The following is a 15,232-nucleotide window of genomic DNA, read 5'->3' as shown; positions in this document are numbered from 1 at the left end:
CCGAGATGCTGGCTCTTCAAGCCCCACCACCGTCCGAGAGAGCTTTGGCTGTCCTTCCACCGCCACCACCACCTCCTTTTGACGAAGATGACGCAAATATTCAAGTAGAATCGTCTATCGACGATCTTGTGTCCGATGATAGTGTTCCCAAGGCACCAGAGACCAAAACTTTGTCGGATTTTGCGCAAGAAGTGACGAATTGGACGCTCCATTCCGACCGAGATCTCCACTCGTATTTGAAACGATTTTCGGCGGATTTGTTTGCACGTACGAAAGACTTGGACGACAGTGTACGGAACATTGCGCTTGAAGCCGATTCGGCCCACGTACGTTTAAAGAACACATTGAATGCATTTCTATTGCTTTCGAACAACCAATTTATTGAAAACCGCGTGTACGACGAAGAACAAGAGGATTTCATGATTACTGACGATAGTAGCGTGGAATTAAAAACGCAACAAGAAGAGAACGAACATGAACGTACGGAACCCAATAATGGAGGCATGGAACCAAAAGAGAATACAAAAGCCACCGCCGCGTCAATTGTGAATAAATATCGATCGGCATTGGAAATGGGTTTTGAAGCAATGAAGCTCTTTGTGATGATGGACGAAGAGGAGGACGACGAGAGGGACGCGTCGAGTCCTTTTGAGACGGTTTTGGATATTTACAATGAAAGACCATTACCATTTATCATTGGTACACGTGATTTTCTCGAAGACGACACATTGGGATTAGGCGCAGCTCCTGAAGAAGATTTTGAAAGCGATTCGAGTGATGCATCGTCCGATAGTAGTAGTAGTTTCGAGTCCGATTCGACGAGTGACTCGAACTCTTCAAGTGGTACAAGACGTTCGATTCCTCGCGATGATCGATCGAGTTCGGACGAATCGGCTTCAGTATCACGATATCGAATGCATTCGGATGAAAGTGATACAAGTGGGTTGTTTGGACACGTAGTACGAGACGAGGTATCGTTGAGAGAACGAGTCGATTCGGATGATGAAAGCGATACGAGTGGTTTATTTGGACGGTTGGTCGAGTCAAAAGCACAATCTTCTCGTGGTGTTGCATGGAATGACAGTGACGCGAGTGAATCGATGCGTGAGAGGGACAAGGACGTTCTCAAGTCACGAAACAAGCGTGGTAGTCGTCGTGGTCGTGAAGACGTTTTACCACCATTTGAAGCATCGACAACGCATCGAAACCCTCCGTTTCTTGACAGTTCCGACGATGAAAGCGTAGCGCCTTTTTCGAAACAAAGTCATCGTAACAAATCGAATGTCGCTAATTCGTTGGATTCTTCCTCGTCAGATGATGACGAAGGATTTAAACCCGAGCGTTTGGAATCCACACGGTCGACGAAAGTAGCGCTGACACAAGGTTTTCGTTTGCCACCGATGAATGAAAGAACGTCACGTAGGTCCAAAGCGGGGAGTGTCGCCTCGAGTGACAGTGATGCGGAATCCACTACGAGTGGTCTCTTTGGACGACCCGTTTTGGAGCCAAAACGAATGGCTCCAGTGGCCGTCGTGGACTACTCTCGGGCAGATGATAGCAGTGAAGACGACAAGACGAAGGACCTTTTTGCATCAGTCAAAGCAAAGCCATGGACTCCAAAGATGGCAAGTGCTACACCTCGTCAGCTCGTCTCTCGACGTTCGTCTGGTAGTAGTAGTAGTGACAACGAGTCGAAAGAAGAAGGCGTGTTGAATGCACCCCCGACGGCGTTGGGTTCTCGCTCGCAGCCTGTATCGCGACGTCCGTTAAGCGGACTCTTAAATGGTAACGAGAGTGATGACAGTACCGGCAGTGGCGGTCTCTTTGGTATCCGTCAATCTTCAAGCAGCAACGTTCCTGTCTCCAAATTGTCTCGTGAAGTCTTGCATACGTTGAGTGACAGTGACAGTGACGATGAAGGTCTCTTTGGAGCTACTACGACGGCGTCAAAACCTACGATTGTGTCGCCAGTCGTAAAGAAATCGACCCCTTTTCAAACAAAGTCGACGGATGTTCAAAGCGAGTCGAGTGATTCGGATGACAGCGGTTTGTTTGGAGCCCCCAATGCACACACAGAATTCAAGCCACAACCTTTAACAGCTTCAATGCCTGCAATAATGCCACCAAGACCAATGATGAATCAAACAAGTGTGTCGGACAATAGTGAGGACAGTAGTGACGACGATGGAGGCCTTTTTGGTACAGCTGCGTCAAAGCCAGTAATGGCACGAAATTCGACGGAGTTGAACACGGTATTAAATCCAGTGGCTACGTCCGTTCTTCCGATCGTTCAACCGCCACTTCCTAGTGCCATTGGACGAATGCAAGTTGCAAGTTCCGACTCGGATTCGGATTGGGAGAGCGACGGAGACCTATTTGGATCATCAACATTAAAATGAGTCGAAAACAATAAAAAAAGAGTCGATTTTAGGGTCTCTTTTTTTTATAACTTCTTTAATACACAAAATGCACATGATTTTTTTTTGGGCAAGAGTGATGGTCAATGATGGATTTCGCAAGGCGTCTGGACACACACACTCTTTGTCTCGATGACCGTGAAATCTTTCTTGCCCGCGCTCATGAGCGTCACGAGCGCGGCAACTGCCTCGCACGTGTTTGACACGAGGGTCACTGCTTTACAGCCTCGGGTCTTTGACATGTATATCCTCGCACAGAGTTGGCAGCCAACGTTTTGTCTTGGCAAGGAAAACCTGTATCCAGGCTGCGAGACGCCACAAATGTACTGGCGCACCCACTTGACCCTCCATGGTTTGTGGCCAGAATTAAGTGGTTCGGCGCCGCCGAGTTTCTGCTCCGACGAAGCGTTTGATGCGGACAAAATTGAGCGAGAACTTGGCATCGCAACATTGCATCAGTATTGGCCTGACGTTAAATTCAAGGACGCATCGCCACAATATGCCGAGTTTTGGAAGCACGAGTGGACTCGCCATGGTACGTGCTCGGGGCTCACGCAGATCGATTACTTTACGCACGCAATTGATCTCGAACGGAACGAGACACTCGCGCCTACGCCCGAGATCATTCAAAACCACGTGGGCGGACAGGTAGACGTTCAGAAACTGCGCACGGTTTTTCAAGACGCGGCGCTGAAATGCCAGCACGTGCACGGTCAAACTGTCGTGTTTGCACAAGTCTTTACATGTTGGCAAAAAGATGCCAAAAATGTACCCATTCGTCGCTGTGCGTGTCCAGCACACATTCACGCAGAGGATACGTGCGGTCACGGCGTCGTGACGATTCCTGCCTTCCCACGAGACGCATAAAGATGCGCAGCCGACTACTTCAAGACAGTCCGTTGCAAGCCTTCCCAAAACGTTTTTTTTTCCTCTTAAGTGCGTTCGACCACTAACAGTACCGTGGAGCTTTGTTCCTTTTCGTTTGTGTTGTTTGTATTCTGTTGGTCGTACTTAATTCGGTTGTGTTTTTGCTTCCTTTTCGGTTGTGATAAGAAAGACAATATGAGATTTCATATTTACAAACGAGAATTGTACATTTGTGGCCTTAGCATTCGGCTCTTCTTGGTCCTAGCTACACTCCTTTCATACTAAACGTTAAAACACTACTGTTTACATAGCGCACAAATGCTAACCCATGGACGCTCGTACGAGAGATACACGTAGTGGTGGTAGAACTGTTGTAGAGGTCGCTATTGTGACAGGAGAGACACTCCGGTGTTGAGTCGAGTAGGACGCACGACGAGAGAGGTCGTTTGGGACGACAAGCTTAGGTAGTTTGCACAGTGTTGTGGTGGTACTCGTTGGTGCGTATTGCGAGCTCAAAAGGGCCAAAGGAGTCGAATGGGGAAATCGATAAAAGATTTGTGGCTCCGTGAGCTCCACGGCCGCGTGGTGGGGCTGGACGACGCTATTAATGTCGTCAAAGCTCCGCTTGCGGCCAATCGCGGCCACGGGCTCGGGACTCGAGTACGTCTTGATACGATTCTTGATCCCGGTCGCTTCGAGCACGTGCTCTTCTTCTTCAATGCTCTGAATAAATGCCCGTCGAAGTCGAGTGAGATGATGCGACGCCGCTTCTTTCGAGTGCGCAGCAGTGGGCGAGTCCTGGGCGCACGGATAGTATGCCCGTCTCCCGATCTTTGGATTGATTTTAATGCCGGCAAACACCGAGCCTGGCAAGAGTTTCTTGGAAATTCGCATTGGATCACAATGCAATTGTTGGGCCAAGTACCCACGAAGTGTCGTGCCGTACTGAATTGCCAAGAGGCCGTCGCAAAAGTAGGAAATTGTCGCGGCAGCGTACACTTCTTCCGCACGCGTCCATTTGCCCCGACGAAGGGGACCCGTGAGCGTCAGATCGACGGTCGTGGGCTCTTTTCGAACGGGTACGGGCGTTTGCTGGACGAGAGCTTGCTGGGTCTGATGCAAGTACTGTTGCGTCTGTAGTCGTAGTGGAAAGTGTTGATTTAATTGGTTTAAAGGGTGCGACCCACGTAAGGACGGAAGCTTTCCATATTGTGAATGCTGGAGCGATGGCAACTGCGTCAGTGGCATGCTGTCGAATACAAAGGCTTTATGACAACAAGTCGAATTGAAAAATGAGCTTTTGTTGGCGAGTTCAAATGACACGACGCCATCTCTCGTCCCAGACTCACTGTCGAGCCTCTTTTTCACCCACGCTCGCAGAAAGAGCTGACCACTGTCGTCCTCATGTTTGTATAACCTCGAGGGTCTTATAGGATGAGGGAATTGGCCCTTGTGTTATTCGAACGACCTTTTAAGTTTTTCAAGGCGAGTTTTTGGGGTGTTGAAAACAGTAAGCGCGCGCTTGAGGAGATTTCAATCGAAATCGCGTGAGGATTGAAGATCCAGTTTGAATCCCGTACGTGGGGATTCAAGAAGGCAAAATCAAACAAAAAACAGCTTGCAAAGAAGAAGGCGATACGCAACTTGGAAGGCTCACAGATACAGTCTCATGTTTAGCCTCTTCTACGTGTGGAAAAAGTCTACGGCGTTTTCTATTCCTACGGTCGGGTTAGACTGATGTACCTAATCTTGTGGGAAAAAAGCCACCGCGCGACAGCTCGACGCCTAAGCAGTCGTGCCTGCCTCACTTCGCCGCGTTGACAAATGTATAAAGCTAAAGAGTTGGCCAACTCAGCCTCAACTACGGCAATTCTACGAATCCGTGTTTGAATATACGTGGCCATTAGGACCTCGCCTCGAGCTTTTTCAGCTGCGAGTGGGGTACTTGGAACTCGCACTGTGGGCTTTCCCAAACCAGAAATGCATGAAAAGATACTTGCGTGGGTGCCACTGCACTGGACCGCTAAAGATAGGCGTTTGACCTTGGATTTCGGTGTGAGAGACCAAAAAGATGGTGTGACTGGCCACAAGATGCACTCTTTTGCGGTGATTACCGTCGTCGTGTCAGTGCCAAGCTGGACTTAATTGTTACGATGCGTTTCCGTGGCATCTTAGTCTGTTAATCGAAGGTCACGCTGCCGAAGTGGTTGTAATTCGCCACGCCAGGAAGTGTGTCCAGCAAATGTGGGACATCCTGGTGGCATCGAAGTGGGCCAAATGGACCTATTTTTCGCCACTGCTAGAAAGTATTACGTACGCAGGTGGCTCATTTCTTTTTATTGTAAAATCTTTACGCCGTCGCATAGGTAGAACACCACTTGACGCTCAAACATCTGATCAACAAAAGGAACGCAAGCGCTTGAAGTTTAATTCATCGCGAGTCCCGTCGCGCAATCATCTTGAAAGTTTAGAATTCAGAAGGTTATTCGAGTGTCCTTTTCTACCGATTTGCCGAGGATAGACTCGGACCATCATGCATGGTGTTTGACAGGCTGAATGATTCTATAGCTACTGTAGGCATAATGTCATCGACATACAAATCGTTGGCGAATCCGATTCGTGTGTGTTTGCTTATCGCGTGAGCACTTGATCGACCATTTTATCAACAGATGGCTTCGAAATGACAAGGCAATCAAAGTATTGTTAGGATGTGGCCAATTTCTGAAATAACCTATAAGATGCAATGATAGTGGTGTTTTGAGGCGGATACATGAAGATTTTTGGCAATTTTGCTTCGTCGCTTGAAGGTTTGTGTGGGAAACTCGTGGGCAGAACAAGCCTGATTTAACTTTCCTCTCACATTCTTTGGAATAAAGTTGCCCAGAATCATTTGCCAGACCGCAAGAGGGAAGCACGTAGAGAGGAGCGTCAAGAAGAAAGGAGGTACTGACTGGCGCCAGCAATCTGTTTTTGTTAGACGCTTGTCTGTGCTGGTTCGTCTGGGCATAAATATTTGTGATGGACTGTAGCATAGCATTGCTGGACTGCCGTTGTGCATCGTATCGCACTAGACAAGCCGCTGAGCCGACGGCTTGTCTAGGATCAGCTGCGTCGGCGCAGCTGGTATCTTTCTTTATTTCAATGTGACCAATTTAGGCACGAAAAGCAATAAGGAACTTTTGCACGTCGATCAAAATCTTTCATTTTGCTTAACACGGAGAATAGAGAAAAGTGTAGACCCGTGGTAGTGTCATCGCGCACCAAAAAGGCTGGGGCAGTAATGCTTGAATCTTCAAGTCGTGTGTACGATCTCTTGAAGTCCAAGGCCCCAGCGGAGACTACCGCGATGGATTTGAGCTGTATACAAATACCCTTTTAAATATTGAAACGTAATCTTATCGCGAGATTTGATACATGTGATAACAAACTTGGGCTCAGGTCGAACGAGTTGATTGCAGGTCTCTGATACCATCGTGACAATTCGTCTAGAAACGAGACTACAAGCCAGATAAGAATTAGAAGGACGTTGGATAGGACATTATGCTGTTTTATTGCTCCAAGATGGACCTCTGTGTAGACGGGATTCCCTCGTATTATCCACCATCGACGCTCGTTTAGCTCTTCCACAGATCTTTCGAGGAAAATGGTCGTTCCAGTCCTTCTTTGAAAGTGTTTCTGTACAGAGAATAGTATGATCTATGGCCATTTCTGGTCAGCACTACTTTCCACACCGCAAATAGTTCACAGAAGCTTAACATCTTTAGTCACATATGTAGCAACATCGAATCTAATGAGCAGCTGTTGTAGTACCTGCCTTTGGCTTCTGTCGTTTCGACGGTGCTTCAAAGTAGCCGAGACACAACTTAAATAAAATCAGCGAATTGGAGCTAGGAAATTTAAGTGGTGCGTTTCAAACGCCATCAAGAGCAAGACGATTGCCGACCCAGGTCATCTTTTCCACCAACGTAGCGCAAGACTATCCAGGATGTAATAGGATCGACTAGGAGTCACCAAAAGGTAATACCTGGCCTTCAGTGTGTTAAGAAATGGAGCAAAGTGACTTCATCGTGCAGCGAAATGTTACTTACAGATAAGAGCTTTTTCTTGAATATCAAAATCACTTTTAGGCATTCAATACCGGCAACGGTTCAAAGCAAAATGAGCGCAAGATACTCTAAGTCAATTTTTATTTTGCTAGTATCCATCGCTGCAAAGTGACAGAGACATCGGTACCATGACCTGCCGCCGCTACAAATATACCTCTAATCAATAGAATGATCGGGATCGGCAACGTGTGGCTAACTTTGATTTAATTATTAAACAGAAAATTGCACGACGGACGATCAATTCTGCCCAAGGTGCTCGCGTTTAAGTATTTTGGCCTTTAAAAGAACTTCAAGTCGAACAGTAGTGCCGCTCCTAACAGGAATGTCCTACAACTCAGGGGCAAAAGTAATCGTTCCCTTGCACTTGTGTACTAAATATCGACTCCACTGAGCTTCTGTGTGCGGCAGAAAAAGGCAAGGTTATCGATATTGATGTCTATGTCGTCACCCTTTATTTCACAATTTGTCGCGTCTTTAATGGCCTTCTACCATGCATGTAAGTTTAAATGATCGCTGTCAGCAGGCTACCGTGGCTGTATTATACGGCCCGCCATTTACACACGCCGGTGCCGCATGATTTTTTTTCAACAGATCCGCTTATCGAGTCGCTTAATTTACCGAAATGTTGCTTTCGATTTCTCATGACGATCGTTTGTTAATAGAAAAGACTGGCGTCTAATCTGTAGAATTAGTAACTTCAAGCAGGTCGCACGGACACACTACCTCGGGGTGATTTAAACGATATCCCTTTCTTTCCTTTGCCTTCCTTCTCTATTTGCCCTTGCCACTCCACCTGTCTTCCCAACAGCTCAAATATCTTGCCTCACTTATAATTTAAAGTTGAGCCATTTTGGTCGCCGAATTTGTGATACTTTGGCTCGGATCTTTTCTCTCCCGACATTTCTCGGCCTAAATGACTTCAAGCCAGAGACGCAAATCCATGTAGAAAGGGGGCTTTTCGGTGACTCAGTCTCCATAGCGCTTTTCTACCCATGGCGTCTCGCCCATCGAGAATGATGAGTTTTAATAACAGTTTCTAAAAATACGGTTAAATATTGTAATGTGAAGGTTTACTTCGCCCTTAATTGTCTTGTTAATAGAGCATAATGATCTTGCCGAATTACCCATGCGTCGTACCCTTTTTGCAAATGTTAATGGGTAAAGGCACATGCACTCGTCCAGCATGCGTCGTGGCGGCAGCTTCTGGATTTGGACCATTCACGTATGCACCGTCTTTAGCAGCTTGTGTTAAAGCTTATGCAGGACGCGATTTAACAGCTTTTGATGAATTACTCCTTATTCTATAGCTACAAAGGACATGTGAGCCCGGATGAGCTTGTGGGGTCTTATGCACGAATCGCAGTTGCATTGGCAAGATTAAATGCGGTAACAGACGAAGATCTACCGAATTCTTTGCAGCCATTAAAAGTAGCTCAATTTTTGTTCCAAACAAAACCGACATAGCAACTCGTATTTTTCAAAATAGCGAGCGTCACGTATTCTACAAGGGTAAAAGTTTTAGATTTGAATAATAAGTGCACTTCCCCTTTTGATCTTCAAGCGTCTAGTGCGTTCCTAAGGCTTGCGCATTGATCTGTGAGAGACAGGAGGGGTGTAACGGGGTGTATCGTTACATGAAATTAACACTTAAAGGTTGTTTATTAATATATTATCTAAAAGGTAGAGAATATCTGAAGAATATTACTTTACATGGTAATATTCTAAAAGCTTATCCATTGATATAGACCATTATATCTACTTTCGTGGTCCAGTCAGCGCGCAAAGAGAAAGACAGATAAGACTTTTAGTACATGTTTTGTATTGGTTTATAAATGAGTTAGTATTAAGTAGAAAAACAAGAAGAACTTAATTATATTAATGCAGTTTTTAATTAACCCTCTTAAAGCAAGTGTTTTAAAGAGTAGACTTCCTCTGCACGTACTAGTGTACGTGAAGTGACGTGAGGCACCACTCGCGCTGAGGCAGTGCGAAGTGGACTTGTACTGAAGCATACAAGTCGGCAGTAACCCGTTACACCTGGAAGCACTTTAGAGTCCGTCCAAATACCACAGCTCCATCATCTAACATGGACATGTTAGATGATAATGAAAATACGCATCAAATCTCTGTCCAAACCGGACAGCATGACCAAGATGGCATCGTTCCCTACGGTCAAACTCTTTCGTTCGACCGCACTCCTCTCTAGCCACTTAGAAAGGAGTAGCTATCACATAAAATGCCGTTTATTCAGCCATCGCCAAGTTTATACAACATGAACTCGACGAGGCGAAGGAGAAGGTAGCCTTGCTTAATCAGCAAGGCTCTCAAGAGGCAAAACTGTTGAGGTTACAGCAGGTACAGACCCCTGTAACTGGGATGACGCACACGCGTCGTCCGGAAACCTTAAAGATTGACATCTCTAGGGGAATCAAAGAAGAATCCCATTTAAGATGATTTGTCGAGATGGACGATGCCATGCGGGCTCGTCACATCGTCGACGAGCAAATGCAAGTCGCATTCGCTCAATCAAATTTGGCAGGTCGTGCCAAAACATGAGCTCTAGGCCTTAAGTTGCGCGATTCACATGTCTTTGGGTCGCTAGAGGCTTCTAAAGCCCGGCTCAAACAGACGTTTGAACCGCCTAGGGCTGAGTTCAGAGCTCGATCAGAGCTTATGAAACTCAAGCAAGGCAAGCGTGATGTTCACGCAGCACATACGACTCTTAGCGAGTTGTATTACAAATAACCCAGTCCATGAACACACGTTAATAACGGTGTTCATGCAAGGTCCTACGGATGGTCCCGTAAAAACCCACCTGTTCCGCTTGGAACTGGATTCGCTTGAAAAAGCAATATCCGTTGCGGAACAGGAGGACTTTAGCTTAAAACAGGCTTAAGCTAGTTCGTCATCGTATCGTCATCCAAGACGACACGAGTTAGATTCAGAACCCATGGACCTCTCTTACGTCGAAAGCGAGGTCTCTCGCTTTTCGAGCAATAAGCAATTGCAGAAATGCCATCGCTGCCAAAAATTAGGACACTACGCTCATGAGTGTAGTGCCCCACGCCCAGTACCGAAAGTACTGAACATAATTATAACCGAATGCCAAAAGGGGCAACAGTCGCGGGTCCGACGTTGTTGCGAAATCGCAACAGCGAGGCGGACAGCCAAAAAACGGTCGGAGTTAGTAAGGGCGCAAAGACCTACAGATCCAGCAACCTCAAGAGAGTTTGCAAATCTCTTAACGAAAGTTGCTCTAGCCACACAACAATTATGTGTCTCTGCACCTGGTGATGAGGTATCCCTCATACCTTAAAATTAATTGGGACAAATAGTTTTTTAGTTAGAGCCCTAGTGGACTGTGGAGCGTCGAATTACTTTATTCGTCGCCAGTCGCTAGAGGGTCGTAGGCTCAAATATGTTGAGCGCGACATCCCTTTAACGAGGATGTCGGTGCGTCTAGCGACAGGCGCATCGATAACAGTAACGAAAGGCGTAGTGAAATTTCACTACACATTAAAAGATTTACGGTATGATGATGATTATATCGTACCTGATTTGGATGACAAAGTTGATGTCATCCTCGGTTTACTGTTGCTCAGTTTGTATGAGCCAAGAATTAGCTGGCAGCATCGATCCATAAAGATGCCTGCCACTTGGTGCATCATATGGTCATCTGATGAAAGTCTTGGAGCGTCCACAGGCGTGTGGATGGACTACGAGTGAGTGCTACGGCCTCACTTGTGGCACGTTCCTTAGTACGACGGGACAAGATCAAAGTGTGATTACTAATCACACTGTTGAGTCAGCTGCGGGCGGCTGTGCGAATGCACAGGCAGCGCCGAAGGACCACCACTAGAATAAGTCGAGTGGATTGAAAAATGAATGTACGCCTAGCACGTGACATTCAAGGAAGATACCGGTTATCCAAAAGGGACAACACGATGATCCTAGGTCAAGTAGAGAGTCGACCGTAGAGGACGCGGCTGTGCTAGCGCTTTCACAGTCGGAAGGCTTTGAGGGAATAAGTCTTTACGTACTTGAGGAGATATCTCCTCAAAAAGTTACTGCTGAAGTGACCAGACTTCAGCATCCCGAGGAAATAATTCCTCGGCAGCCTGTGGATAAATCCCAAGAAGAAACCGAGACATTGAATGTCTTGGTTAATGACGGATCAAGAGTAGGCGCTTATACGCTTAATCCGTATGCGCCTCCGAAGTCAACTTCGGAGATAACTCAATTACCAACCCTAGAACCTAAACGGTTTTTGACAGATCTGCATAGTGGTAGAATCAAGCAGATCTGAGTACTCGTCACAGAGGACGTAACCGATATACGGTCAGCGGTAATTTTTGCAGAAAACGAACGAATTCTCAGCAGCTCATCGATGGACGAAAGTGTCCTCGATGTGAAGACTCGGATTGAGAGATATTCTACTTAATCCATGGAGTCACTTAAGACAAATCCTTGATATAAGGATTTGATTGAATTCAGGGATGTATTCCCTGAAACAGCTATTCACATAGCTCTCCGACCTTCTGTGCGCGAAAGGCCACAGGAGGGTGGCGGATAGTGCACGCGTTCAATAAACTGAATGCTGCAACGGTACCATCTCAAACGTCGATACCTAGAAAAGACGCAATCATATATGGTATGCCTAAGAGTACCATCTATTCGTCTATGTATCTGATGGATCTATTTTATAAGATCCTTATGCGCGAATGGGACATCCCGTACACAGCAGTGAGCACTGCCACTGGGATGCTCTGAGAATGGCTAGTAATGCCACAGGGGCTTTGTAACGCCCCTGCAATCTTCAACAGAAGCGTAACGAATTTGGTAAGACCCGTGCAAGAATTCGCACCGAGTTATTTTGACGATGTGATCGACCATAGCTGGACCATGGACGGAAAGACGGACGTGGAAGTTCATAAACCTCACGTTCGTCAGGTTCATACAAGCAAAAGTTGTACGCAAATCTCACGAAGTGTATATTCGCTGCAAGTGAAATACCAATTATTGTATGCATCGTCGGTAAACACGGCGTGTACCCTGATTCTGTAAAGATAAAGGCAATTACCGACTTGCCAGTTCCAGTCGATGTCATACAACTTTAAAAGTTTCTTGGGCTAGCGGCGTACTTGCACCAAAATACTCCCGCAATTATGCCGAGATGACAGTTCATCTCTATCGTCTCTTGAAAATAGACGAGAAATGGCTATGGAATGCTGAGGGTCAGCGTTCCTTTGCGGTATTAAGCAAAGCTTGATGCAATCGCCCGTCTTGTCGATTACAGATCAAGAGAGACCGTTCCATGTGGTCTGTGACGCCAGCGATTTCGCAGTCGGCTGTGCGTTAATGCAATGCGGTACATACGGCGCGTAGCGCGTCGTCTGTTTTCAATCGCGTCAGCTGCAAACAGCTGAACGCAATTACCCAGTGCATGACAAGGAACTCCTTGCCATGAAATATGCACTGGCTAAGTTTAGGGTCTATCTCCTCGGAGATAGACTGTTCACCGTATATACGGACAATGCGTCATTACACACGGCCGTAAATAGCCTACACCTCTCGCAGAGTATGGCGAGGTGGCTATCCTTTTTCGCGGATTATATTTTTTCGTGGAATATAAACCAGGACGAATTAATGTCGTCGCGGATGCGTTATCATGCTGACCCGATTTCGAGCCGGCTGCGCATTCTAAAAGTGGAGATAATTCACTATTGCAACATTAATTACAGGCTTTCCGTCATCAACCTTTATTGATGACATAAAGAAGGCCTACGCAGAAGATTACGACCTTCTGCGTTTCATAAATCATCTGATAGATCCATCCGACAAATCTTCTAAAGATTTATCGGCTTTATATCGATCGTCATCCGATCGATACACAACACGCATGGCTTATTGTATTACACAGCCGTTGCCGGCGACACTTATGCGTCGTCGTCCCAACTCACAATGATTTGCGCTTGCACATCATGTATGAGTGTCACGATGCACCAACAAGTGGGCATCGTGGATGTGAGAAGACTTCTCTCACAATAAGTCGCGACTTTTACTGGCCCCGCCAGTATCAGTTCGTGCGCAAGTACATTCGTGCTTGCGAGGTATGTCAACGGGTGAAGCCTAGCCTCTCATTCCGTGCACCTCTTCAACCTCAACCACTTCCGGCAGAGTGTTGACAGTCCGTATCAATGGACTTCGGCTTCATATTTCCCAAACATGATCACAAAAACAATGGAATCCTTGTTTTTGTAGACAGATCTAGCAAGATGGTACACCTTGAGTCAATCACGGCTCCGGTTGTGCCCGTGTCTCTATCGACACGGTATTCAAACTCCATGGGTTACCCCGTGAACTGGTCTCGGATAGAAATCCAAGATTCATGATGGAGATTTGGCAATTTATGTTCCGATCTCTCGGAACACGACTAATTGTGTCAACTTTGATCATCCAGAGACAGATGGTCAGACGGAACGCGTCAATCATGCTCATCACGCGTCGAAGTTAACAACGACGCGAGTGATGTCGACGTTGAAGAAATCGAAGATGAGAAAGATGTCATGGCAGCGCGCACAAAGCGCACTGAAAAAGACACAACAAATGAGTCCGTAGAGGAATTTCCGCTGACTCGAGAATCAGTAATCCGTTTCGTACAGGATTCTATTGCTAACGCAGTTGACCGTCATTAACGGAACGCAGACAAACATGGAAGAGCATTCGTTTTTTCATTTAAAGTGAATGACCTAGTACTACTCTCTACTATAAGCTTACCTAACCGTGTAGTCACTAATGTGAGTAGCAGTAAACTACTACCCAAATTCATTGGGCCATTCCGTGAATTGCGTCGCAGAGGCAATTCATCCACAATAGAATTGCCAAGTAGGAAGCAAACGTATCCTACATTTTACGTTGGTCGGCTCCGCCCGTAGCATCTGTACGCGGTTTCTCCCGAAGATGGATCTGACCACCCTTTTTAAGAATCGCTAAAATATTCTTGTGGTCACAAAGCAGATTCTCATGCTGAATTTGGAGATTCTCATGTCGGGTCCAAAGATCCTCGAAACCGCGAAGAGCTGACGATAGCTCATCACGAAGAGCGTGATAATTTCGACCGTACTCCAACATGGAGTACGCACTATTCGAACGGTCTTCCAACCGTCTGATAAGATGAGCCTGCACCGTCTGCTCTAACGAGCGACGCGTATTGCACCCGTAATCAAGTCCTTCCTCCAAATTATGGAGGAAGCGATCGAGTTTAGCGATCTTCGACTCTAGATCCGACACTTGGGTCGGATCTAATTTTTCCTCCTCCGCCACAACCATTGGTGGATTCCCACAATGGACAACGTTTCCTTCTGGAACGTATCCGAAACCACCGTGATGTGAAGGGGGAGCGAACGAATTATATTGTTCGCTGGCGCGGTTATCCACCTTCACGTGACAGCTGGGAGCCTCATTCTCAGCTAATTGTTGTTTGTGAGGGCCTCGTCCGTCAGTATGACGAGACCCATCCGATGGTTCAGAAGATCCAACGAAAAGCACGCGGCCCTGGTGCATGTAAGTCGGTATGCAAAACGTCAATCGCATCGCGCATCTCGATACAGATGTGAGTCCTCCCCCAGGACAAAATAAGGAAATAGACATCCCTTTTACTCGATTCGTGTTGTCAACACAACACGAACAGGAATCACCCCACGTGAGGCATGGAAGTCCTGCCTCACGTGACAACCGATGCAATTTATAATTTGCACCGGTTGGAGTTCGTTTCTCAAACTTAACGCGAAATCGCGTTAAGTCTTTGACATTGCGAATGAATGCGCTCCAGGCTTGCATAAG

The 15,232-nt window shown here is 46.5% G+C and overlaps 3 protein-coding genes across 3 annotated transcripts; 2 read left to right on the top strand and 1 right to left on the bottom strand.

Annotated features, from left to right (window-relative positions):
• Positions 1-5: 5 nt before the first annotated feature.
• On the top strand, positions 6-2,399 carry CCR75_004348 (uncharacterized protein; the record flags this gene model as incomplete). Its single annotated transcript, XM_067962434.1, has 1 exon — positions 6-2,399. One exon carries the CDS (start codon positions 6-8, stop codon positions 2,397-2,399), a length of 2,394 nt encoding a protein of 797 aa, XP_067817404.1.
• Positions 2,400-2,549: 150 nt separating this feature from the next.
• Positions 2,550-3,284, top strand: CCR75_004349 (uncharacterized protein; the record flags this gene model as incomplete). Its single annotated transcript, XM_067962435.1, has 1 exon — positions 2,550-3,284. The coding sequence occupies one exon, from the start codon at positions 2,550-2,552 to the stop codon at positions 3,282-3,284; it is 735 nt and encodes a 244-aa protein (XP_067817405.1).
• A 321-nt stretch (positions 3,285-3,605) lies between these two features.
• Positions 3,606-4,532, bottom strand: CCR75_004350 (uncharacterized protein; the record flags this gene model as incomplete). Its single annotated transcript, XM_067962436.1, has 1 exon — positions 3,606-4,532. One exon carries the CDS (start codon positions 4,530-4,532, stop codon positions 3,606-3,608), a length of 927 nt encoding a protein of 308 aa, XP_067817476.1.
• Between the last annotated feature and the right edge of the window lie 10,700 nt (positions 4,533-15,232).

The sequence above is a fragment of the Bremia lactucae genome, linkage group LG7 (assembly GCF_004359215.1).
Source record: "Bremia lactucae strain SF5 linkage group LG7, whole genome shotgun sequence".
NCBI lineage: Eukaryota > Oomycota > Peronosporomycetes > Peronosporales > Peronosporaceae > Bremia > Bremia lactucae.
Note: the sequence above shows the minus strand (reverse complement) of the source record. Positions and strands in the feature narration are given on the sequence as shown.